Source organism: Sylvia atricapilla, chromosome 30 (assembly GCF_009819655.1).
Source record: "Sylvia atricapilla isolate bSylAtr1 chromosome 30, bSylAtr1.pri, whole genome shotgun sequence".
NCBI classification, from domain to species: Eukaryota; Metazoa; Chordata; class Aves; order Passeriformes; family Sylviidae; genus Sylvia; species Sylvia atricapilla.
The window spans coordinates 1,394,018-1,417,973 of NC_089169.1; the positions used below are offsets into that span (position 1 = coordinate 1,394,018).

At 61.0% G+C, this 23,956-nt stretch overlaps 1 protein-coding gene across 3 annotated transcripts; it reads left to right on the forward strand.

The window, feature by feature from the left end:
* The first annotated feature begins 4,394 nt into the window (after window positions 1-4,394).
* On the forward strand, window positions 4,395-22,103 carry CADM3 (cell adhesion molecule 3). Of its 3 annotated transcripts, XM_066337911.1 has the most exons (11): window positions 4,395-4,541; window positions 16,235-16,375; window positions 16,531-16,683; window positions 16,846-16,983; window positions 17,080-17,250; window positions 17,765-17,855; window positions 18,115-18,284; window positions 19,809-19,931; window positions 20,660-20,785; window positions 21,154-21,216; window positions 21,518-21,604. In XM_066337911.1, coding segments are annotated over exons 1-11 (1,254 nt in total). In that variant the 5' UTR covers window positions 4,395-4,465; the 3' UTR covers window positions 21,520-21,604. The 3 variants fall into 3 exon arrangements, with proteins under 3 accessions (XP_066194008.1, XP_066194007.1, XP_066194009.1); XM_066337910.1 differs by lacking the exon at window positions 21,154-21,216 and having other exon boundaries at window positions 21,518-22,103; XM_066337912.1 differs by lacking the exons at window positions 19,809-19,931; window positions 21,154-21,216 and having other exon boundaries at window positions 21,518-22,103.
* Window positions 22,104-23,956: the final 1,853 nt, after the last annotated feature.

The following is a 23,956-nucleotide window of genomic DNA, read 5'->3' on the forward strand; positions in this document are numbered from 1 at the left end:
TCAGGGGTTCTCTGCCACTGGATCCTGCTCCCTCAGACTCCGGAGCTGCTCCTGGAACGGGATTTTTTGCCAAGGCACTTGGGTGCCATGGCTGAGTAAGCCTTTAATGCTCTTAGAAATTCAACAGTCAAAGGAGATAAAGGTTATCTGATACTCCAGTGACCTCCAAGCCCTCTCTGGTCACTGTGCCTGGCAGCAGCACCATCCATCACTTGTTCCTCAGTGCCACGTTCAGCCTCCTTAAAGCATCACCTGAGCTCCAGCTCGCAGCGCCAGCCTCCCACCACACTGTCCCCTGCCCCAGGGGTGGCTGATGTGGGGACAAAGGTGGGCTGTAGCCAGGCAGGTTATTCCTGTACCCACACAAGACAGAAATAAACGTGCTGGGGAGCTGAGAGGGAGGTGAGGGAGGTGAGGGAGGAAGGTGTGGAGGGTTTGTTGTCACTTCAGGGGTGGGTGGGAGTCAGGCTGGACCCACCACGCAGCTCTGCTGAATTTGGGGTTCTGCACTCCCCCCTGCTCCAGCCTGCTCCGCTGCTGCCAGCCAGGAGGGAGTCCTGCAGGGTGGAAATGGGTTCAAGGGAGATGCGAGTCCCTAAATGAGAGCCCGGCTCGAGGAGGAATCCCCGAGCACAAGCATCAGGTTCTGGCTCCTGACTCACAGCAACGTGACTCAGGAGGAGCTACCAAACCTCAACAGAAGCGAATCAAGGACAAGATATTTCTGTCCGGAATAATTCTGTAAAATCAGCTCGGCTGTGAGTTCAGGAGTTCGATAAGAGCCTGCACTGGTCTGGAACCAGCACCACAAACAGCCAGGCACGGTGCAAAATGGACCTGATAGAAAGGAGCTGCAAGAGTGGAGTAAACACCGAAACATCTGGCTGGCAGCTCCAGTGAGCTGTGAAGAGCAGCCAAAAGCCCAGATGGAATCACACTCCCTGCCCCACCAGAGCTGCCGGGAAGTCCAGGCTACCTGCTCGGATGAGAGGGATCAAAATGCCACCAGGCTCCGGCAATGAGGTGACAACAACGACGGGAATGAGGGACAGGAACCGCCCCCACGCCAACACGGTGGGACACGGCTCGGAGCAGCTCCACGTCCCACACACTCCTCGGAGCAAGGAGAGCAGCAGGGAGGAGCGGGGAGGCCGCTCTTGGCTCGGATTTAGGTGGAATCTGGGAATTCAAGTCGTTGGATGCTGCCGAAGAGCAGAGCAGGGAATCCAGGACCGAGGAGTGACACCAGACAGGAGCAAACACTCAAACCCAGCGTGGGGCTAATGAAGGGCTTTTTGAAGAGCAAAATCAGACGAGGTATAAAAACAAACAGGGCTGAGCTTGTCAGAGACGAGCACATGAGGCCCTCAGAGAGCCAGAGGTTAAAGGAAGCGATTCTGGGCACTGAGGATCTCACAGGGATGCTGGAAGCCTCTGTTCCTTCCAGCTCCCACAGCTTCCCTGGAGATTTCTGTGCCTTTGCAGAGCCTCCAGGGAGATGCCATCCACGCCTAGAGTGGCAGCAAACACGGTTGTTTAAAGGGAAATATGTTATGGAGCCCATTTGACGACTTGGAGGGATTCATTCCATCTTCCAACCTCAATCCCAGAGACAGCAGCCGCTGGAGAGACTGCAAAGGGAAGGCAGGAGCTTCTGGCCTGATCCTAAAAGTCAGGAGATGGGTGGCAAGACAACAGATAAATAAATTCAGACAATCAGAGAGGAAATTCCCTGGAGCTGTGATGAAAGAATGGTCAAACAGACGTGATTTTTGAGATCCAGGGGAGCGGAAGGGGAGGATCACACCTGGCATTGCCCAGGGATATGGGGAAGAGTTTTAGCTCCACGTTCCAGCTGGGCTTGGGTGGAAAACGAAGCTCAGGGTGGTTAATTCTTCCCCTGAGTCATTAATGTCAGCTGCAGAGGCAGGATGGTGCTGGGATGGTGTCACAGGGCTGGCAGCTCTCACACCGATGCCAGCAGGAGGCCACTGAGACCTGGTGGCTTCTGCCCAGGGCTGCTGTTCCTCCGTGAACACACACCCAGGTGTATCTCCACACCTTCCCACCTGCCTGAGGGATGCTCCCGAAGCTTGGGAGGGTCTGGAGCGCCGGGACAGCGAAGTTCCAGGGAGCTCCCAGAGAGCAAGGAGGTGACACGGCTGTGACTCCAGCAGCCACCTGTGCTGTCACAGCGAGAGAGAACCAGAGACACCGAGGCCTGCGGGGAGCTGAGGAGCTCCATCCCCCCCGGGCACGGCAGAGCCGATCCCGTTCCCGAGGGCTCCGGGACGCCTTCGGCAGAGCGGCTGCGTGACACCGGCTCCCTCGGCTCCTTACCGCTCGCTGCCAGATGCTCCGGGGCTGAATCACAGCGATTTGTTGTGGCGAGCGTCGCCTCGGCACCTGCTGCACGCTGAACACCTCCTCTCCCTCCTCTCCCGCTGCCCCCGCTGCCCTGCCCGAGTGGGTGCTGCACCCACGGGGGTCGGGGACAGCCACCCACGGGCTCCTGCAGGAGACGGGGAAAGGGTAAAAAAACCGTGCCTGGAGTCCCCGGGGTGTGACAGCGAGAGGGGACAGGTCGGGGGGACCCGGGAGGGGACTCAGAGCTCAGGCACAGCCAGCGACCCCCGCACGCACCCTCCTGGAGCACGGCCATCCCAAGGAGGCTGGGGGATGACAAAAAGCCTCAAGAGAGCCCGTGCCCCCGCATGACCCACCTTTTAGCGAGAAAACGACCTCCCAGGAGCCACTGAGTCCCCCAGGCTGACCCACCCCCGCCTCCATCCCCCGGACCCTCTTCCAGCTCCCCTGCCCTGCTCGTTCCTCCGGGAGCCGAGCTCGGATTCCCTCCGCTGCTCTCACATCCCGGAGCTTCCAGAGCATTTCTCCCCCCAGACAAGGAGCGAAAGCTTGGGAGGAGCCTCTCGTGGCTCCTCACCTGGCCCCTCCTGCCCTTAAATTTGCCCCAAGGGCTCCGTGGCAGCGGCAGTGTCACCTCCAGGGCCACGTCCAGACACGCGGGATGGAGCCGGAGGCAGCGCGGGGATCGGCTGTGACCGGCACCAAGCTGTTCCTCCCACGGGCGCTTCCCACGGGGATTGTGACTAAGGGAGCCATCCCTGGCGCACAGCTTTGGTGCAGCTCCTCAGAAACGCACGTGAGGGCTGCACATGAACACTCCGGCAAAAGGGGTTAATTCTCTTCTAGGAACGAGCTGGGAATGTTTCCTCAGAGCCCTGACATCTTCCAGGGCTGGAAATGCTTGGGCTGACATGAGCCAAGGGGATCATCTGATGGATGAGAGCACGGCTGGATGAGGGTGGATAAAGGAGTTGCCTGGGAGATGCCAGAGGACAGCCAGGACTGGACATTGACTTTTAGGGACTGGAACAGAACAGGCTCCATCCCCAATGTGGTCCAGCTACTGGGTGATACAGGCTGCAGAGACAGTGGCGGGCTGGGCCACACCAGTTAGCACAGGTGACAGCCCAGCACAGGTGACACTCCAGCATAGGTGACATCCGAGCACGGGTGACATTCCAGCACAGGTGACTTCCCACTGAGAGGAAGAACCCAGCATGGGTGGCACCCCAGCACAGGTGACACCCCAGCACGGATGACACCCCAGCACAGGAGGGTGACACCCCAGCACAGGTGACATCCCAGCATGGGAGGGTGACACCCCAGCACAGGTGACATCCCAGCACAGGTGACACCCCAGCACGGGAGGGTGACACCCCAGCACAGGTGACACCCCAGCATCTCTGCTCCGGCCTCTCTCCCCCTGCCAAGGGGTCCGTGCTCCATCCAAGCAGGCGGGCGCTGCCTGGCAGTGACCCAGCCCGTCCCGGGGACACCGAGAGCAGACCCGACCCTGCGGGACCGGCCGAGAGCTGGCGGCGGGACCGGTGCCGCTCCCGGCCCCAGACCGGCGAGTCCCCTTTCCACGGCGGGACCGCGCAGCCAGGGATCGGCCTGGGGGTGACACCCTGAGGCATCGCCGCTCCGCTCGGGCCGGGGGCGGGTTGGCTCGGCCGGGGATGGCGGGACTGAGGGGCCTGAGGGGACTGAGGGGACTGAGGGGCCTGAGGGGCCTGAGGGGACTGAGGGGCCTGAGAGGACTGAGGGGACTGAGGGGCCTGAGGGGACCCCGGGCCCGCCGCCTCCCGCCGCCGCCCCGCGCGCACCTGCCTCCCGCGGGGAGCCGCGCATGCGGCGCGCACCACCTCGCCTCAGGGCGCGGGGGGGGCCGGCGGCCGGAGCGGGCGTGTTTACACGGGGGCCGAGGGGGGCGGCATCGGCGCGGCCCCCCCGCCCCCCCCCCCCGCCACGAATGGTCTCTTCCTCGCGCTCTATTTAATCCCCGCCGCTGCCGCACCGCCGGCTCCAGAGCGGAGGGAGCAGCGCCCGCCGCCCGCGCTGCGGCTCGGTCGCGCCGGCCCCGCGGGCTCCCGTCACCATGCAGCCCCCAGCCCTCGGCATCCTCCTGCTCATCGCTTGCTTCGGCGGCGCCCGGGGGAACCTCTCCCGCGACGGTGAGTGGCGGCGCCGCGAGCGGGCGAACCTCCCTTCCCCCGTCCCCGCCGCCATGGTCGGGGATGCGGGGAACCGAGCGACAGGTGCGGCGGGCGGCGAAGCGAGCGGGGCCGTTATGTGGGTCAGGCAGGTGCCGCCCGCCCCGCCCCGCCCGGCCCTCGGGGCCCGCCCCGCCGCCGTCTGCGGGTGCGGCTCCCGCGGCCCCGGGCGGCCGGCGGGGCTCAAGGTCACGGCGGCGCCGGTGCTGCCCGTCGTGTCCCCCCACGGCCGCGGACCGCCCGGGGTGGGGCCGGGCCCGGGGCGGCGGAAGGTTCCAGACAGGCCCCGGCGGGCGGCGGCGGCGCTCGGCCCCTCCCGGCGCTGCCCGCGGAGATTGGGGGGGGGAGGATGGAGAGCCCCCGGTGCGGCGGAGGCTGCCGGGGCTCGGCCGTGACACCCGGAGCGGCGACGGACACCGCGGAGGGGCGGATGGAGCCCCCCCGGGAGCGGCGGTGACATCCCCGCCGTGGCTGGGGCGGCTCCCCGGTCCCTCCGGGATGGGCGGGGGGCTCGGCAGTGGCGGCCGCTCCCCGTCCCGCCGGGATGCCGCCGGGATGCCGCCGGGATGTGCGGAGCATCCAGCAGCCGCGGGGCGCGGCGGAGCCCCGGCTCGCCAGACAAAGGGGGTTCACCGCCGGCGACAGTCGCGACAGGCGCGGAGCGGGTGTCATTTCTGTCGGGGCTCGCCGGTGGCAGCGCCGTGTCCCCGGTCGCTGTGGGGCTGCGGGTCCCTGCGGGGTGCCCGGCGGTGGCTGAGACCCGCCGTGGCTGTCTGGCCGCTGGCGGCTCCGTTTGCCGTGTCGGGAGCCGTCTGTCGTGACAGAATTGAGGTTGCTGCGTGTGTTTGGGTGGGGAGGTGCAGCAGCTGGCCGAGGCTGGGCTGGACTCGCTGTGTTGTGGTTTGGAGGTGCTGGAGGAGGCTGACGGTGGGTCGGGTCTCCATCCACATCCCTGCGGCCCATCAGGAGCAGGGAGGGGGTTTTGGAGCAGGATCTGGGGTCCCGAGGGCTGTGCGGGTGGGAGTGTGGCACGGTGGGGACAAGGGCTGAGCCCGCAGCCCCCACGGCTCCCCCGCACCCATCTCTGTTGCTGTCACAGGCTCTGGGGGCTGGTGGCTGTGTTCCCATTCACGAATCCTGGGATTTGTTCTGGTTTTGGCCACGGTCCTCCCACGGGCACCCGAAAGAGTCACTTGGGTGTGGGTGATGCTCACCCCACGGCGTGGGGACATCCTGGCATCCCCAATGTGGGTCTGCTCAGCCTGTGGGGCTGGGGATGGCTGAGCATCCCGGGGAGTGCTCCTGGGAGGAGAGGTGGCTGTGACCAGGAGCTGTCCTGGGACAGGACACAGCCCAGATGATGACACTGCAAGATTTCCTCCTGGACTGGCCTCTGCTGTGGCCCAGCCCTGGCCACCAGTGCCAGGGTCCAGCACAGCTGGACAAACCTCCAAAAAACCTTTAGGAGCAGAGGAGATGGATGGCTGGGGAGATGCTTGGAAAGAAGTTGTTGTTCTGTCTTCATGGTCGGTGCCTCATCCTGGTGCCCCTGAGCTCAGCGTAGCTCAGGGGATGTCCCCTCCCTGGCACCTGTCCTGGGGTGGGATGGAGTCTCCTCCTTGGAGAACGTTCCTCCAGCACTGTGGATGGCTCCACTACAACCATGGCAGGGTCTGGAGGAACCCCTGGAAGCCACCCAGGCACTGGGAGCACTGGTCCTGCACAAGAGGGGCCTGTCTGTGCTCTTGGCTGGCATTGTGCTGTTGTCGGCACATTCGGGTGTTTGGGCTGCTGCGTGGTTGTCCTTGTGTGAGGATCATTCTCTCTCTGGGCAGGGTTATTCCACTCAGGAGTTGTGTAACCCTTTTGTTTGGACAATGCCCTGGGAGGCCACCACGGGCCAAAACCAGATGACTTGGGGCTGTTTTTTTCCCTGGGCCACTGGAGGACATTGGGAGGTGTCCTCAGCCTGGTGAGACGAGGGCTTTGCAGAGAGGCAGCTTCAGGGCACTGTCCCTGTCCTGCAGGGTGGCTTCACCTCTCAGGAGCTGCTGGAGCTGTTTGCTTGGCCAGACCCCCAGAGAAGCTCTCTGTCCTGGGGAGATGCCCCGAGCTTCCAGCTGCTGTGGTGGGAGCAGCCTCGCAGCCTGCCCTGCCTGTGTGGGGTAGGCTCTGGGCTCCCACAGGGCTTTTGTCATCCCCAGCCTTGGAGCAGGTGACATCTGCAGGTCCTGCTGTCCTGGAGGGAGATGTCAGCACTGGAATGTGGGAGGTTGGAGCAGGGAGAGCCCAGGGCCACAGCGGGGTGGTGGGAGCCTGACGTTGTCTGGAGCAACAGAAGCCTTTGATTGCTGCTTTCCACGGTGCTTTTCCCCAAGGAATGTGTGCGAGAGCCCCGTTCCCAGTGCCATTAGGGCTCGCCATATGCTCCCAGTGTCTGTGCCAGCACCAGCCCTTGGCTCCAGAGCCGAGGAAGCACTGACAGCCCTGGTGAGGCATGAAAGGGAGGGAGAGCGACCTCTCTGCATCACTCACTACCTGCTTGGCCTGATTTCGGATGACTTGGATCAGCTGCCTGGGGGAAACGAGCTGTTCCAGGGCCGGGATCAGCACTCAGCCGGAGGAGAGGGGAGGGAGCAGAGCATCCCCGTGCCGGCAGCGGGCTGGAGAGCACGGAATCCACCACTCAGCTGTCTGGCACTATGCGTTAGGCTCAACAGGCAAGGCTGGATTTTAGGACAAAGCCTGGGATCAGGCTCTGCAGAGGTGCCCGCTGCGTGCCCAGACAATGAGGGATGTGCTGGCACCGCTGCCGGGGACACAGGAATTCTGCCGCTGTCCTGACAGTGCCTTGGGGTTTGGCTCGGCCCGTGCTGTTTGCTGGGAGCGTGATGGCCCGACCTGCAGGCGGGAGGAGAAATCCCAATGGAACGGGGCGACGCTGCCGGAGCAGGAGCTGAGCATCCCGAGGTGTGGGTACCCGTCCTCCTCAGCAGGGAAAAGCGCCCTGTTTGCCCAAGATTTCCTGCCTGGGAGGTCTCCTGCTTGGAAGACGCTTCCTCTTCTCCCTCTGCCCGACGTTCTCGCCTCTCCAGGGGTGTTGGAGTCGCCGGGGGAACCGGAGGCGGCTACAGCTGGGGAGTCACCCCGGCGCTGGCACGGCGGCCGTGCAGCCAGATGGAGGGAGCTGCAGCAGAGCTGTTCCTGTTTGTTTTCCCTGCGTTGGTTCCTAACCTCGTTTCACACCAATCCAGGGTGTTTCGTGCCCGTCCAGGTCCCTGCAGGACAGGAGCAGTGGGAGGGAGGGAGTGGGGCAGGATGTGGACACGTGTCCAAGGTGGTTTTGGTGGCGGTGCCAACTGGGAGCTTGGTGGCCTCTTCTTGTGGTGCTGGGCTTGTTCTCCTGGGCACAGCTGTGGCAGTGTCCGGCCTGGTGTCCACCTGAGCTGCTCTCCAGGCTGCTTTTCCAGCCCTGGTGATGCCTTGGCTGTGCAGGTCCCCCAGTGCTGCTTCTGCACAGATTGAGTGGAGTCCTTATTGCTTTGGCTCTTCAGTGGCTCCACGGGCCCTGGAAGGTGCTGCCAGTGCTGTAACACCCCCACAGTCTGATGGATCTGCTCCTCCTCCTCCTCCCAGTTACTGGGTCAGCTCAGCTTGAACCATCTGGTCCGGTTCAGGCCGCTCTGCTTTTGGCTGGGCACCGACAGCCAAAAGTGGCAGAGCCTTCATCAGGTGGTGATGGTGGGTGTGGGAGTGACCTCTCTGGTGCCCCAGCTCCTCCACCCACCTGTGAGGGGCTGAGATTCTCCATTCTCCTCCCAGAGAGCTCCTCTTCCACCCGGGGCTGTCCCAGGAGGCAGCAACGCTCCGTGCTGTGCTTGGTGCCACCAGCACCAACCCAGACAGCCCAACCTGAGCCGGTGACAGCGGCGGGAGGCGGGGAAGCCAAGGCTGCGAGGAGGGCTGGGCAGGAATGCGTTTAACCATTCCAGTCACCTGCCCGGCGTCACGCTCCGCCTGCGCCGGGCTGCGGCCGAGGGACCGCGGGCAGCTCTTGGATGCTGCGGCTCCCACCGAGGCTCTGCGGTGTCTGGATGTGCTGGAGGGTGGCAGGGTTGGTGCAGGCCTGGCAGCAGCAGCGTTTCCCAGGAGTTTGGCTGGGGAGCAGCAGAGCTGAGAGCTCCCCGAGTCCCTGCAGCATCCCAGGAGCTGCCCCGTCCTCGGGTGATGCTCCAGGCAGTGCTTCAGCTGCAGATGCTTTTCCTCGCCTCCAACACCTCGAACGGCGTTTGCTGGCAAGCTCAGCTTTTCCAGACTGCTGCTTTTGCTGTGATTTCCAGGGAAATGAGTTCTGACAGTGCTGGTTTGAGTGGCCACTGGCAGGGAGAGCAGCAGGTTCCTGGGCCAGGTGCTGCTCAGAAGACAGGACTTGCTTGGAGCTGTTTCCAGAGCTGGGATGTGTTTTGGGGTGTCTGTGCTGGTGTCCGGGGCTGCAGCTCCTACTTCTCCCTCCTGCTGCCATCAGGATCCTGCTCTGCTGCTCCTGGTCTGAAGCCATGGGGAGATGGATCCAGGAGTGCTCCCGAGGTGCTCCAGCCTTGGCTCTGAGCCTCTCTGAACACCTGCACCATCGTGGCACTGCTGGAGCTTCATTTTGCCTCTCCGAGTCTCACCAACTTTGGGTTCGGGCTTTTTTTGTCTCCCTGTGATTCTGGGGACTCCAGAAGGGACAGAACACTCTGCAGCAGCAGCAGCAGAGGTGACCTACCTGCTGGGCCACAGCTGCTGCGGAGCACATTCCTGAGCATCCATTGGAATGCGGGGAGTCTCTGCTCCAGGACCTGATGGAACGTCTGGAGCTGTGTCACGGAGGTTTAGGTTGGATATCAGGAAAAGCTGCTTGCCCCAGAGAACTCCCCAGGGAATGATCACGTTCCCAAGGCTGCCAGAACTTCAGGAGCCTTTGGACAACGTTCCCAGTCACAGGCTGGGATTGTTGGGTTGACCTGTGCAGGGCCAGGAGTTGGACTCCAGGATGCTTATGGGTTCCTTCCCGCTCCAGCTATTCCCTGATTCTATTTCTGGGAGGTCAGGAGGAGGTTGTTGCTGGCTGTGCTGTCCCCCAGGAGAGGAGCAGAGCTGCCAGGGCTTCCCCATCCCTCAGTTCTGTTATAAATATCCTCTTACACAACCCGGTGTGTTTAATCCTCGGGTGATGAGGAGTGACAATTCCTCAGGACACGGCTCTGTCACCAGTGTCGGGGTGGCTGCAGAGCCACCAAACCCTGTGCCAGGGCATCCAACTGGGCTGAGACACCTCGCTGGGCAGGGAGATCCTTAAAACAGAACTGTCAAAGCACGGAGCTCGTTCCCTTGGCAACAGTCATGTTGGAGATTGGCCTTAGGGTAGGAGCTAAAAAACCCACTCAAAAAAAAAGGAGTTCTCAGCTGTTGGCTGTCACACTGGGGGAGGGTGCTGGCACAGGGGTCACCCTGCCCTGTGCCACAGCATCGTGGGGGAATTCTCTGCTTTTGGGGGCCCCCAGGGAGCTGTGACACTGGGAAAGGCTTGGGGGATTTGTGGTGGCCCAGAACTGGGGGAGTTTCTCCCAGCACTCAGGGTGTGACCAGCTGGGGCTTGGCTCTTCTGCTGCACCTCTGAGCCTTGGTGAGGTGGCAGGAGACCCTCTGAGCTGTGGGATGGCCTTGAAAGGAGGTGATCCAAATGTCCTGGGATTTCCTGAGGGTGCCTTTTCCTGAGCAAAAAGTGCACCAGTCTGGTGTGAATGTGAAAATGGGGCCAAGTGGAGCCATCCAAGGGATATCCCAGCTCTCCTCTGGCCCTGGGAGAGCAGGGGCTGTGTGGGGTCTCAGGCTGTGGGGTTTAGGGAGGAGGAAGAGGAGAGGAGAAGCTGCTTCCCAGCCCTGCACAGCCAGAGTCACTCTGGGAATGTCGGCTCTGAGAGGAGCATCCTGTGGTCCCAGAGCACTTGGAATCAGCCTCTCAGAAGCTGCTGACTGATGCTAATTGCTGGCTGTGTCTCAGTTGCTGAACCTCGGTCAGGTGTCACCAGCAGCTCTTGGCTGTCCCCTGGGCAGGAGTGACAATGTCCCTGTGGTCACAGATGCAGCTTCAGAGATGCTCGGGGTCATGTCAGTCCCCCTCGGGCCAGGACCCTGCACCTGGGGGCTGATGGGGACTGTCCCTGGGGTTCAGAGCAGGAGGTGATGAGAAAGCTGCATCCTCTTGCTGTGCCCCTTCCCAGGAATGTTCATTTACAGAGAAATCCTCTGGAATTTGGTGTTTGGCGTTTCGTGTGGGAAGGTGTGAAGCCCCCGGAGTCACAAGGAATCAGATTCCATCCCCTTTTACCCTCTGGATCTCACAGGGAGCCCTGGAGCAGTGACAGGTGCCACCGTCCCTGTCCATGGCACAGCCGAGCTGGGAGCACACTCAGGGCTGTGTTTCCCACGCTTAGGGAACATTTGCATTCCTGTGACAGTCCCTGTCACCCTGGGATCAAACCCTTCACCCTGGGGGAGGCACAGCTCGGAGGGAGTGGCTGCGGGGGCTGGAGGTGCAAAGGTGGGAGCTGCCAGAGGGAACTTTGGGCACCGCTGGAGTTACTGGATGGATTTATCCCTGCGAGGAAAACGGGAACACCCTGGATTCTGCAAGCTGCCGTGTCCTGGCTGTACCCAGAGCACAGTCAGGTGACACCACACAGGGATGTCCCCACGTGGAGCCCAGTCCTGGATCAACCTGGATCCTTCCCATCTCTGCCTTTTGCTCCAAGCCTGCTCCAGCCTGGCCTCCATCTGCTCCCTGCCTCTTGGGGACACTCTGGATGGACCCTGCAGCCACAAGGGACATCTGGATGCCACTGGATTGGGGAAGGAGCCGGCCCTGGAGTTGTAGGAGGCATGTGGCAGCTCCCAGAGGGATGGGATGTGTCCTGTCACTGCCACAGCCCCGGTGACGCCGCAGCCGAGGTGGAACAGAGCAGATGCACCCAAACAGGAGCAGGTTTCCCTCTCCTGGGAAATCTGGAGCAAAACTCAGCTGCCTGGAATTTGAGCTCTGGTTATTCCAGACTGTGGATTCACACCCTGCTAAAATCAGCCTGTAAGGGATGTGCACAGCAGATGTCTGAGCCTTCCTGAGCCCTGAATTCAAAATTCCCGCCTTGCCAGAGCTGCTTCCCGCCTGGATCCCCGCAGGAAAGGTGCCTGGGGCTGGGGATGGGGCTGGGGAGGGAATTACTGGAACACCAAGTCCTCGGAGAGGAGAAGAAGGCGCCTTGGAAAACATCTGTGCCCACGGGGATGAATTGGATCTTTGTGATGCTGAACCCAGAGGAAAAAAGGAAAGAAAGAGGGAAATGAGAAGGGGGGTTTTGGGGAAAGAAGGAGGGAAATGAGAAGGGGTTTTTTGGGAAAAGGAGGGTAATGAGAAGGGTTTTTTGGGGAAAGAAGGAGGGAAATGAGAAGGGGTTTTTTGGGAAAGAAGGAGGGAAATGAGAAGGGGTTTTGGGGAAAGAAGGAGGGAAATGAGAAGGGGGTTTTGGGGAAAGAAGGAGGGAAATGAGAAGGGGGTTTTGGGGAAAGAAGGAGGGAAATGAGAAGGGGTTTTTGGGGAAAGAAGGAGGGAAATGAGAAGGGGGGTTTTGGGAAAAAAGGAGGGAAATGAGGTTTTTTGGGGAAAGAAGGAGAGTAATGAGAAGGGGGTTTGGGGAAAGAAGGAGGGAAATGAGAAGGGGGTTTTTGGGGAAAGAAGGAGAGTAATGAGAAGGGTTTTTTGGGGAAAAGGAGGGAAATGAGAAGGGGGGTTTTGGGAAAGAAGGAGGGAAATGAGAAGGGGTTTTTGGGGAAAGAAGGAGGGAAATGAGAAGGGGGTTTTGGGGAAAGAAGGAGGGAAATGAGAAGGGGGTTTTGGGGAAAGAAGGAGGGAAATGAGAAGGGGGTTTTGGGGAAAGAAGGAGGGAAATGAGAAGGGGTTTTTGGGGAAAGAAGGAGGGAAATGAGAAGGGTCTTTTGGGGAAAGAAGGAGGGAAATGAGAAGGGGTTTTTGGGGAAAGAAGGAGGGAAATGAGAAGGGGGTTTTTGGGGAAAGAAGGAGGGAAATGAGAAGGGGGTTTTTGGGGAAAGAAGGAGGGAAATGAGAAGGGGGTTTTTGGGGAAAGGAGAGAAATGAGAAACGGTTTTTTTTGGGAAAGAAGGAGAGAAATGAGAATTTTTTTTTTTTTTTTTTTTTTTTGAGAAAGAAGGAGGGAAATGAGAAATGTTTTGAGGACGTGACTGTAAACCAGAGGCGTTGGAGGGCTTGGAGCAGTGGGTGGTTTTCCCTGGGGTTATTTCTGCCACAGAGATGCTTTCACAGCCTGGAAAAAAGCTGGGATGGGGTGGACATTCCTTGGAGAGGATCCTGCAGCTCCAGTCTCGCCCCCCCACGGCTGCTGGGCTCTTCCCAGGCCTCTCTCCCTGCTTCCCTGAGGTTGCTCCAGGTGAAGCTGCTCCAGGCAGGCAGCACCGTGCCTGTGTTGCAGAATTCCTGGCGTACAAAGAATAATTTTTTCCTTGTGAGAGCATCCTGGGGCTGGAGGCCCAGAGCTGCAGAGCTTTGGGGACAGTTGTGGCAGGATGGGGACACTCATGCTGGGCTCCAGGAGCAGCAGAGATGTCAACAGCATTTTTCTACATCATTTTTCCACATCATTTTCTCCCCCTCTCATGAATATGAATGCGGCCCCTCTGCAAAAGTGCACCGCTCTAATTAATGAAATATTGATTTTTCTGGAGCGCGGCGCTTCCCCGTCTCCGCTGCGCCAACGGGGAGCACAAACCAACACGGGCAGCAGCTCTGGGCCCCACACAGGCCTTGGCAGAGCTTTTCTGGGCTGCTTTTTGGGGAGCTGAGGTTGCTCTGCCTGTCACTGGATCCAGGGCTGGGTCTGAGTCCTCCTGTGCCAGGTCTGGTCCCTCTGGATGAGTCCCCAGCCAGGAGCCCTCAGCTGAAAATAACTTGTCCCCCTATTGTGGGGTGATAGCAGGGGCTCGAGGGGACCCTGCAGCCCCCAGGCCGTGCTTTGGCTGTGGCAGTGTCACAGAGGGAGGCCAGGGGACAATGCCAGCCCTGTCAGGTGGCAGCAGCCCTGTGCTGGCAGCGTTCACTGGCACGGGCAGGACGGATGCTCCCGGAGTGTCCAGCACCTGTCCCAGCTCTTTGTGCCAGGACAGACCCCTGGGTCTTTTTAGGACACCCCCAGGGGATGTGCTGGGCTGTGTCAGGTTGGCACTGCTGGGTTGGGTTTAGTTGGGATATTGGGAAGGAATTCCTCCCTGTGATGGTGGGGAGGCCCTGGCACGGTGTGCCCAGAGCAGCTGTGGCTGTTCCATCCCTGGAAATGTTCAGGTCCAGGCTGGACAGGACTTGGAGCAGCCTGGGATAGTGGAAGGTGTCCCTGCCTGTGGAATGGGGTTGGAACTGATGTCCTTTTCCAGCCCAAACCGTTCTGGAATTCCGTGGTTCCGTGATGCCTTTGTGAGCGTCCATCCAAACCGTGGCATGGCAGTTTGTGCCCAGAGAGACCCCGTGGGAGGAGGGGAAGACCCCCGGGGTGGGTCCTGCTGCTCTGGGGGTGCTGTGCCCCCTCCTCCCCTGGCTCTGCCCCTATTCTGTCACTTCCAGCAGGTTCCAGCCGCGGGGGTTTGGTTAAATCCTGGCCATTCCCATCTGTTCCACCGAGTGTGCAGCCCCTGGGGGATCTGGGTCGTGTCAGGGGGGCTCTCAGGGGCCATACCCCCCACCCAGGACAGCCAGACATGGCCCTGCACAGCCTGGGATCAGAGAGGAGCTTTGGAGTCCAAGTGTGGGGTCCCAGGGCAGAGAGGAGGGGAATGTCCCCTCCAGGGTGTCCCCATGGTGTCCCTCGGGGTGTGAGGAGGGGTCTTTCCCCTCTGGGGTGTCCCCATAGTGTCCCCCATGGCGGGGGTGGCATCCTTAATGTCTTTAACCTCTTCCCACACTAATTCCTTAAGGAGGCCAGGCCCGGGGCAGGGTGTTAATTGTGTTAATTGTGTGGGTGTCAGACCCTTGTCTTCAGCTGGTCAGAGCTGGAGTTTGGACAACAGCAGCTTGGAAAGACCTAATCCCCTAATTACGGTGTAGCAGGACAAAGGCTTGTTAACCAAATTAAAACAAGACTAGGGAAGGATTTCCAGGGCGGAGCAGAGATGTGACAGGGCCGTGTCCCCTGGCACTGGTGGGGTCCTGCTCATCCTGTGCCATCCCCAGTGTGGGGGTCCCGAAGGTCCCTCCTTGGCTCTCACTGTGCCAGGGCCTGGAGAGAGCAGGGGATGAGTTAGGGAGGAGTAAAGAGCAGGAAAAACTTGGACCCTGAGGATGAAATGCAGCACTGGTGACGAGGAGGTTCCTGGGGATGAAGGGTGTTTACACTGGGAATGTTTTCAATCCCAGTTTGATGCTTCTCTGCAAATTCTGGGCAGGGAGCGACTCATGGAATCCCAGAATGGTTTGGGTTGAAGGGACCTAAAGCTCATCCTGTCCAACCTCCTGCCGTGAGTGGGGACACCTTCCACTGTCCCAGGCTGCTCCAAGCCTTGGGCACTGCCAGGGATCCAGGGGCATCTCTGGCCCCCTGTGCCAGGGTCTCCCCACCCTCACAGTGGGGATTTTCTTCCTAAAAATTCCTTCCTCGGGTGCTTCCAGCCCAGCCTTTCTGGAGTTTAACAGGGAAGGCCACCAACCTTGTCCTGCCCTCCTCCAAAACCTCCTTCCTGAAACAGCTTTGGGGAGTTCGTGATGGGAGCAAAAGGATCAATTTCCCTTCACCTTGTGTGTGGAAAATGAGGAAATCCAGGTGCTTCCAGCCCTGTCTGTGTTCTGTGTTCCTCCCTCTCGGTTTGCTGGACCTGGGGATTGTGCCATGTCCCCCTTGTCCCTCTGCAGCTCCACTCCCTGGCACGGCAGCTTCCCAAAAATAGCTGTCCTTGGGACAGTGGGGGTTATCTGATCCTGGAGCTGCTCTTCCCTGCCCTTGGGCTGCTCTGCGCCTCCAGGAGCCCGAGGGAAGGGAAGGGAAGGGAAGGAGGAGGAGCTGAGGGAATACAGGACATGGAGCAAGTCCTTCCCCTTGGGAGTGGCACTGGGAGCGGGACAATGACACCCCGCAGGTGGCACTGCATGGGCTGGGCTGGGCTTTGCCGGGGTGGAGGCGGTGAATGGAGCATCCCAGTGCCAAGAGTGCCTGGCATGGAGCCCCAGGGCTGTGGGCCCGGCTCAGTGGCACTGCCAGGGCAGTGGGGCAGGGCACGACGCCTCCCTGGGTGTCTCCAGCCAGTGCCAGGCTCTGCAGGGATCTGCTCGTGTCAGGATCTTCTGGCAGCCCTGGGGCCATGCTCCTGTCCCTGTGAGCTCCTGTGGGGACAGCAGTGTCCCCTGTCCCCGTGGGTGGTGCAGGTGAGGTGGCAGGACCCATCCCAGCCTGATTCCTGCTGGGGAATGGGATCACAGGGACACGCACAGAGCTGTGCTCAGGTGGCTTTTGGGGACACTGCTGTTCCTTGGCTGCTCGGGGATGCTCTGAGGAGAGGTGACACCCAGGGTCCCTCTAATTCCCCCTCTCCACGCACAGAGAGCCAGCCCACGACATCAGACGAGACCGTGGTGGCCGGGGGCACGGTGGTGCTCAAGTGCCAGGTGGAGGATCCCGATGACTCCTCGCTGCAGTGGTCCAACCCTGCCCAGCAGACCCTGTACTTTGGGGAAAAACGAGGTAAAACCCCACATCTGGAGCTGGGAGCTCCAGGATGGAGCCACGAGGGGACAGCAGGGAGCTGCCTCAGAGGGTGATGTCCCCTCCTGCTGCCACCCCGGGCAGAGCCAGCGGAGGAGGTGGTGGCACTGAGCCCGTTGTCCCTTTTCCCTCAGCCCTGCGGGATAACAGGATCCAGCTGGAGAGATCCACCCCCAACGAGCTGACCATCAGCATCAGCGATGTGGTGCTGGCCGACGAGGGCGAGTACACCTGCTCCATCTTCACCATGCCCGTGAGGACGGCCAAGGCCCTGGTCACTGTGCTGGGTAGGACACGGGGACAGTTCCTCTGTTCCCCATCCGCCCCACCCATCATCAGCTCCCAGATCCCATCGCCTCACTCAGTGTGTCACAGTGTATGTCACGCTGTGGTGGCAGTGCACAGCCAGCTCACAGATTTGTGGGTTTTGTCTCCTCCTCCTCCTCCAGGGATCCCCCAGAAACCCCAAATCTTCGGCCACGAGCAGCCCATCGATGAGGAGAAGGTGGCCCGGCTCATCTGCCGCTCCTCCGGCAGCAAACCCGCGGCACAACTGCGCTGGAGGAAGGGCAACAGGGAGATCAAGGGTGGGTGGCCCTGTCCTGGGGCTTGGGACAGCTGGGGGACACCATGGGGGGCTGAGGTCTGTGTCCCTCAGCTCTGACCATCCCCTGTCCCCACAGACTCGGGCACCGAGGTGGTGGAGGACCCCAACGGCAAGACCTTCACAGTGACCAGCAGGGTGGAGTTCCGTGTCACCAAGGAGGACAACGAAGTCGAGGTCACCTGCACAGTGGATCACGAGTCCCTGCAGAACTCGGAGAGGTCAACCACGCAGAAGCTGCAGGTCCACTGTACGTGGGAGGGACATTTTGGGGGGGTGGAGGTTCAGCAGACCCCCACGGGTGGCCTGGCGTGTTCAGGGACACGCAGCCATCGTGGTTTTGTCACACACAGGGCACAGTGACACTTCCACTGCATGGTGAAACTTCCCTGCACTCACCCTCAGCTTCCCACTCGTGTCCCTGCATCCTGCTTGTCCCCATCTCCCAGGGACTTGTCCCTGCTCCATGCCTGCACTACTTCCCCCATCCTGTCCCCATTCCCCTTTCCCTGCCTGTTACCTGTGGTGGTGATGGGGTGATGGAGAGGGCACCCCCCGAGTGCTGCCCTACCCCTCAGCCCTGCACACCCAGGACTGGCCCAGGGGTGGGATTTTGGGGTGCCAGGGGCAGGGTTTGGGGTGCCAGGGGCAGGGTTTGGGGTGGTAGGGCTGAGTTTGGGGTGCTGGGGACAGGTTTTGAAGTGCCAGGGTCAGGGTTTGGGGTGCCAGGCACTCACCATGCTGTTCCTCTCCCCCTTTTCCAGACAAGCCAACGGCGAAAATCGAGCCCCACCCGCAGTACCCACGGGAGGGGGAGAAGCTGCAGCTGCAGTGCGACGGGCAGGGCAACCCCATGTAAGGCCTTCCTCACCTCCCTCCTCCTCCTCAGACCCTGGCCAACCTCCCTTCCCACTGCCAGGCTCCCACATCCCACCTGGAGCTGGGCAGGCGGTGCTGGGTGGGTTTGGGGTGTCCCAGGCAGGGCCAGGAGTTCCATAAGAGCAGACAAATCCCCTGTCCTCTCCCAGAGCAGCAGATCTCATCCCTAAATGGACCATTTCCCCCTCTGTGTCCCGGGGGATCCCAGGATGCTGATGGCCATCCCCTTCCTCAGCCCACAGGAATTCCTCTGGGAGAAGGAGGGCAGCGACGCGCCGCTGCAGCTCAGCTCCGACAGCGTCCTCATCTTCCCTTTCCTCAACAAGAGTGACAGTGGCACCTACGTGTGCACGGCCACCAGCTCCATGGGCAGCGTGGTGGCCAAGTACAACCTAGACGTCAGTGGTGAGTGTGGAGTGTCCTGCTGAAGGGGCACACGGATGAGAGGGGACACTGCATCCTGTGTGCCCAGAACGTGTCACCGTGTCACCTCTGACACCGCTCCGTGGGTGGGAAGGGGCAGCTCCTGCTGCTCGGCACGTGGTGCTGTCCCCTGGCCTGCCCTGACTGTGCTCGGCTTGTCCCCATGTCACTGTGCCCTGTGTCACATGGGGCAGGGCTGTGTGTGTGTCCCCATGTCCCAGTGTCTTGTGTCACATATGAGGCAGGGCTGGCATGTTCACGGTGTGTCCCCATGTCTGCTGTGTGCTCATGCTGTGTGTCACACCTGGAGCAGGGCAGTGTGTGTGTCCCCATGTCCTGCTGTGTCACCCGTGGGGCAGGGCTGTGTGTGTCCCCATGTCCTGCTGTGTCACACCTGGAGCAGGGCAGTGTGTGTGTCCCCATGTCCTGCTGTGTCACCCGTGGGGCAGGGCTGTGTGTGTCCCCATGTCCTGCTGTGTCACACCTGGAGCAGGGCTGTGTGTGTGTCCCCATGGCCTGCTGTGTCACAGCTGGAGCAGGGCTGTGTGTGTCCCCATGTCCTGCTGTGTCACCCGTGGGGCAGGGCAGTGTGTGTGTCCCCATGTCCTGCTGTGTCACCCGTGAGGCAGGGCTGTGTGTGCTGTGTGGTGCTGCCATCCCAGCTCCCAGTGGCCTTCCCAGCCCTTTCCCACATGATGTGATCCCGTTTCCCTGTGATTTTTCCTTGGATTTGGGCTGTTCCTGCTCTCCATCTCTGTCTCCCTGCCTTGTTCCAGTGCTCTGGCTCTTCCCTTTCCCAGCTCCTTTCCCTCCCTCTTGGGCACTCAGCATCCTTCCCCTGCAGTGTGGAGGCAGCGCATGGCAGCAGTGGCACCTCAGGCACTTTGTCACTTGTGTCCCCTCCCTCAGCCTGCCTGGAATGAGCCCCAAATGCCACAATCACTCCAGTGTCACCTCTTGTGTGTCCCCCCTGTCCCCTGTGAGCACACAGAGTTCTCTGCACCCATCCAGGAGCTCACCCCTGGTGTCTCATGCTGCCCATGAGAGGTGGCAGCCGCTGTCCCTTCCCCACCTGGTGTCACTGCCTCGTCACACCACAAGAGCTCTGTATCTAGGCTTGGTTCCCTTGGTAGAATTCCCACTTTTGTCCCTAAAGCCGCTCTTGTCTCAGGCACTGGGAGCCACCTCCGTGCCCAGCTGAGCCCTCCAGCCTGCCCACCTTGGTGCCACCCCTGCCCAGCACAGAGGGACCCTGCGGTCCTCAAGGATGTGCACAGCAGAGTGGCACCTTGTGGTGGGTGACACTTTCCTGCTGTGCAAGCCCAGCGTGTCTCAGAGGCAGGACAGGAGATGGGGGAAGATGGTCACACTGTCCCAAATGTTGGTGACAGAAGCACCTTGTGGGGTCATGGACGGACCGACTGAGAGTCCCCCCGCCGGGCTCTGTCACCTCGCTGGCCCTTCCCAGCATTGATTTGTGTCCTGTGTTTTTGTTGTCCTCCCCAGATCTTCCCCAGCTCCCCACCCCACACGTTCACTCCACTCCAGCCCCTCCGCCAGGCCCTTCCCAGCCCATCTCTCATGCTTCCATGGCCTCCGCTCCATCCTTCACTCCAGCTCTCAGCCAAGGTACCGTAAGCTCCTTTTCTCTCTCTTTGTGGACCCGCTGCTCCCCAGCCCGGCCGGAGAAGCTCCACAGGAGGACGGTGGTGGCCCGGCCCTGGCCTGGGAACAGCCCTGCCAGGTGCCCAGCCCGACTCCAGTCCCTTGGTGTGTGTGTGGATTTTGGCATTTCCCAGGAGGAGCCCTGGGTTGTTCCCGGCGGGTTGTGGCAGCAGCTCCCCGAGGTGCCCCTTGTCCTGTGTCTGTGTCACGTGTTGTCCCTTTGTCCTGCTGCTTTCCCTGTGTATCCCCCACCTCGTCCTTCCCAAATGTGGCTCTGTCCCCACCCCGAGCTGATGGGGCACAGTGGGAGGAGGATTTGTCGCCGTGCCCCAGGGCTGACACAGGATTCCAGCACAGATCCAGGACGGGATGTGGCTGACTTGGGACCAGCTTTGGGGTCCTGCTGTGCTTGAGGTGCCATCACCTCTCGGGATGCAGCCTGTGGCTGTGCCAGCCTGCATGTCACCTTCCACCCAAGCCTGCTTCCCTCTCTTTTGGGGGCCAAAACCTCACTGTGGAGGATGGGATTTCCCCTTTGCTTCCCCCGCTGCCTTCCCCGTTCTTGCTCCCAGGATCCGCAGCAGGATGGAGCTGCTGGCACAGGACGGAGCCTCTGGGGGGAGCAGCAGCAGCCTCTGCTCCTTGGCAGGGTCTCAGCTCCTTCTGTCTTTTCTCTCCCCTTGCCTGGGCAGACGCCAGCCCGGTGCCCTCGACCTCCAGCACCTACCACGCGATGATCGGCGGGGTGGTGGCTGTCATCGTCTTCCTGCTGCTCAGCCTCCTCATCGTGCTGGGACATTACCTGATCAGGCACAAAGGTTCGGCCCGGGGGGCTGCAGGGGGGCACAAGGATCCCTCGGGGGTCTCGGGGCTGTGTCCCTGGAGAGGAGGGGTGAAGGGGGGCAGCTCCTGGTCCTGCAGCACTTCCTGAGTTCTGAGAGGAACCTCCTGGGTCTGGGGGTTCTGCCTGTGGCAGCGCCGGCGTGGGAATGGCAGGAATGTCCCAGTGAATGCTCGGGGCTGGGCAGCACCAGGGGGAGGCAGCTCCCATCCCGGTTCTCCATCTCTACTCCGCACCCACTGTCCCGGGATTGTCCCTGTCCCCAACTCTCCCCACCTCGTCCCGCAACTCCCTTTGCTTTCCTCCTCCTCCTTTCCCTCCACCTGCCCTTTTCATGCCCAGCAGGTTTGTGCCCAAGCCCTGGGGACACGGTGACACCCCGCCATCGGCCACCCCCTGTAATGATGTGTGAGTAGAGCCCCCCACCCTGCTCCGGGGGCAGCTGGGACCCCCTGCTTTTCCAGGAGGGGTGGGGTGGGGAGGGCAGAAGCCTGACTGACTGGCAGTGGTCACTCCACAAATGGACACTGCTACAAAAGCCTGGAGCTCCCCGCAGTGAGTCTGCAGCCCAGCCCAATCCAGCCCAGTGACTTTTCCATTGCAGCCAGGCCCAATGGAGCCCTCCAGGCAGCCCAACCTCCCCGTGTGTGTGTGTGAGGCAGTGCTGGCAGAGCCCCCAGTGACCCCCAGCCCTGTCCCTCCCCTCCAGGAACGTACCTGACCCACGAGGCCAAGGGCTCGGACGACGCTCCGGACGCCGACACCGCCATCATCAACGCCGAGGGCGGCCAGGCCGGCGGTGACGACAAGAAGGAATATTTCATCTAAAGGGGTCAGAAAGAAAGAGCGAGAGAGAGAGAGAGAGTGAAAAATGGAGCCAAGAGAACCCCGATGGCAATGGCAACCAGACCACAAACCCCACAAAACCCAACAGATTTTCTCGGGCGCCCGGCACGGGCGAACGGACGGACAGAGGGATGGCGGGACAGAGAGCAGGGAGAGCCACCGGCCTTGAGGCGCTGCCGACGCTTCTTGAACTTGTACAAATCCTTCACTCCCACAGCGAGAGCTCCGGCCCCGTTTGCTTGCTTGCACCTCCATCCCCCACGCCCCGAACCCACAGACCAACCCGTGAGTGAGCAACTTCTTCCTTCTTCCTTTGGACCTTTTGCTTTGGTTTTGTGGCTGCTCTTTGCTTCGGGCCCTTGGTTGGGGTGTTGGGCTGGGGTCGATGTAGCTCTTCCCTTTGTTTCTCTCCGTTTTGGTTTCTTTGATGTCCAAGGATAAAATCCAGCTCCGGGCCCCCCGGGGTGAGCTTGGGACCCTTGGGGTGTCCCCGTTGTCCCCCCGCCCAGTGCCGGGGGTGACTCCAGCTGGGAGCGGAGCGAGACCCTGCCCCGGTTTTATCCTTGGTGGTTCTTGTGGAGCAGTGTCCATGCGGGAGCAGAGCTGTCCTCGTGCAGTCAGTGTGTGAAAGGGGGGTGTCAAAGTCCAGGGTGGGACCCCCGGAGAGACTGGGAGCCCCCACAGCTCCCCGGGCCCACCCCAGCGGGAGGGGGGAGGGCTGAGGTTTCTTTTGGCGGGGGGCAAATCCAGAGGAAAAGGGCCCCGATTTTTTTTATTATTTTTTCCTAAATTCTCTGATTGGAAATGCCAGTTTGAACCATCTATTGAGATGTTCAGTGCAGGAGGCAGTGCCCCTGGGGCTGGGGCTGCTTCCCTGGGACCCCCAGAACAGGGGTGGGGCTCTGCCGGGGTCTTTCTGCCCCTCTCTTCCTTCCCCAGCCCCTTCCCAGGGCAGGGATGAGCTTGGAAAGGGCTGATTTTCCTCTTGGCTCCGAGAGCCCCAACCAACAGTGGCCAAAATAACTGGATTTGGGGGTCTGGGGAGTTTGGGGGTCCCCACAGAGGCTTGTGGGGTGGAGAAGGAATCATCCTTCCTCTTTGCCCTGCCTCTTTAACCATCACTTCCAAGACAAAACCAAACACCTTTCCTAACCTCTCCAGCACAGCCCCAGCCTGGCCCCTCCCAGCCACACACCCCTGGGATGGGGCTGCTCCCCCTGGCATCGTTAGGATCCCTCCAGCCTTGGGATGAGGTTTCCTGGGATCCCACATCCCGGTCTGGACACAAGGGGGTGGCAGGAGCTGCCCTTGGGCCGGGCACCCCTCTGGATTTGGGGTTATCTGGAGGAGGGGAGCCCTTTTGGAGGGGGTAACTTCACCTGGGAGGTCACCCCATAGATTTGGGGTGGTCTGGAGGATGAGAGGGACCCTTTAGGAAGGAGTGAAAGTTCTCAGAGGGCTGTGGGAAACCTCACCAGGGAGGTGGAGGAAGAATTTGACCACCTCTTCCATGGGACTGGAAGTGTCACCCCCTCCCTAACCCTGCCAGCACCTGGCACCAGGTCCCCTGTGGGGGAGTGAGGTGAGGCAGAGGAGGTCCAGCTCAGTGACAGACACAGGTGGGAGCGAGGAAGGTGACACTGGAGAGATGTGACCAGGCTGCTGTGGCTCAGCTCTGTGTCAGGAGGAGTGGCAGCACTGGGAGGGCACAGAACACGGAGCCTTTGTTGGGTACAGCCATTTTTGGGGTGTTTTTCCTCCCTTCCCACCTCTTGGGGTGGGAGACCTGGGCTTGGATCCCCCAGGGCAGCTCTGAGCTCAGGCTGGGGGATAAATCCTGGGGCTGCCAATGCTGTCACTGAGGTTCCCACGACTGAGTCATTCCTGCAAATAAAACCAGCTGGATGTGCTCTCAAATACAATTCCATCTCCTTGGGGGCTGGAGGGATCCCAGGCAGAGCACCAGGAGCTGGGAGGGGAGTGGGGTGAGTGGTTCCTGGGGCAGGGAGGTGGGAGCTGACAGGGACAGGGAATTTCCCTCTTGGAATTCAGTTTCTCACTGGTTTCATTGCTCCAGAGCTGCTCCAAGGGCCAGTGCCAGGGAGAACAGCCTGGATTTGGTGTTTTTGAGGTGCCATGGTGTTTTTTTTGGTGTTTTTGAGGTGCCACGTGGTGTGGGGTGTGGCAAGGCAGCCCGGGGAGCAGTGGGTGGATGGGCCTGGTGTCACCTGAGGGGTGACAGGGGTCACCTGGCCGAGACAGGGGCTGGGAGGGGTCAGAGAATCCATCTGAAGCCACTTCT

Excerpts from the sequence above, each read along its gene's own strand:
- CADM3 (XM_066337910.1), top strand. The coding sequence starts at position 4,466 with ATGCAGCCCCCAGCCCTCGGCATCCTCCTGCTCATCGCTTGCTTCGGC. Across the intron at positions 16,376-16,530 it reads GTACTTTGGGGAAAAACGAG|CCCTGCGGGATAACAGGATC; the intron begins GTAAAACCCCAC and ends CTTTTCCCTCAG. Across the intron at positions 17,856-18,114 it reads GACGGGCAGGGCAACCCCAT|CCCACAGGAATTCCTCTGGG; the intron begins GTAAGGCCTTCC and ends CCCCTTCCTCAG.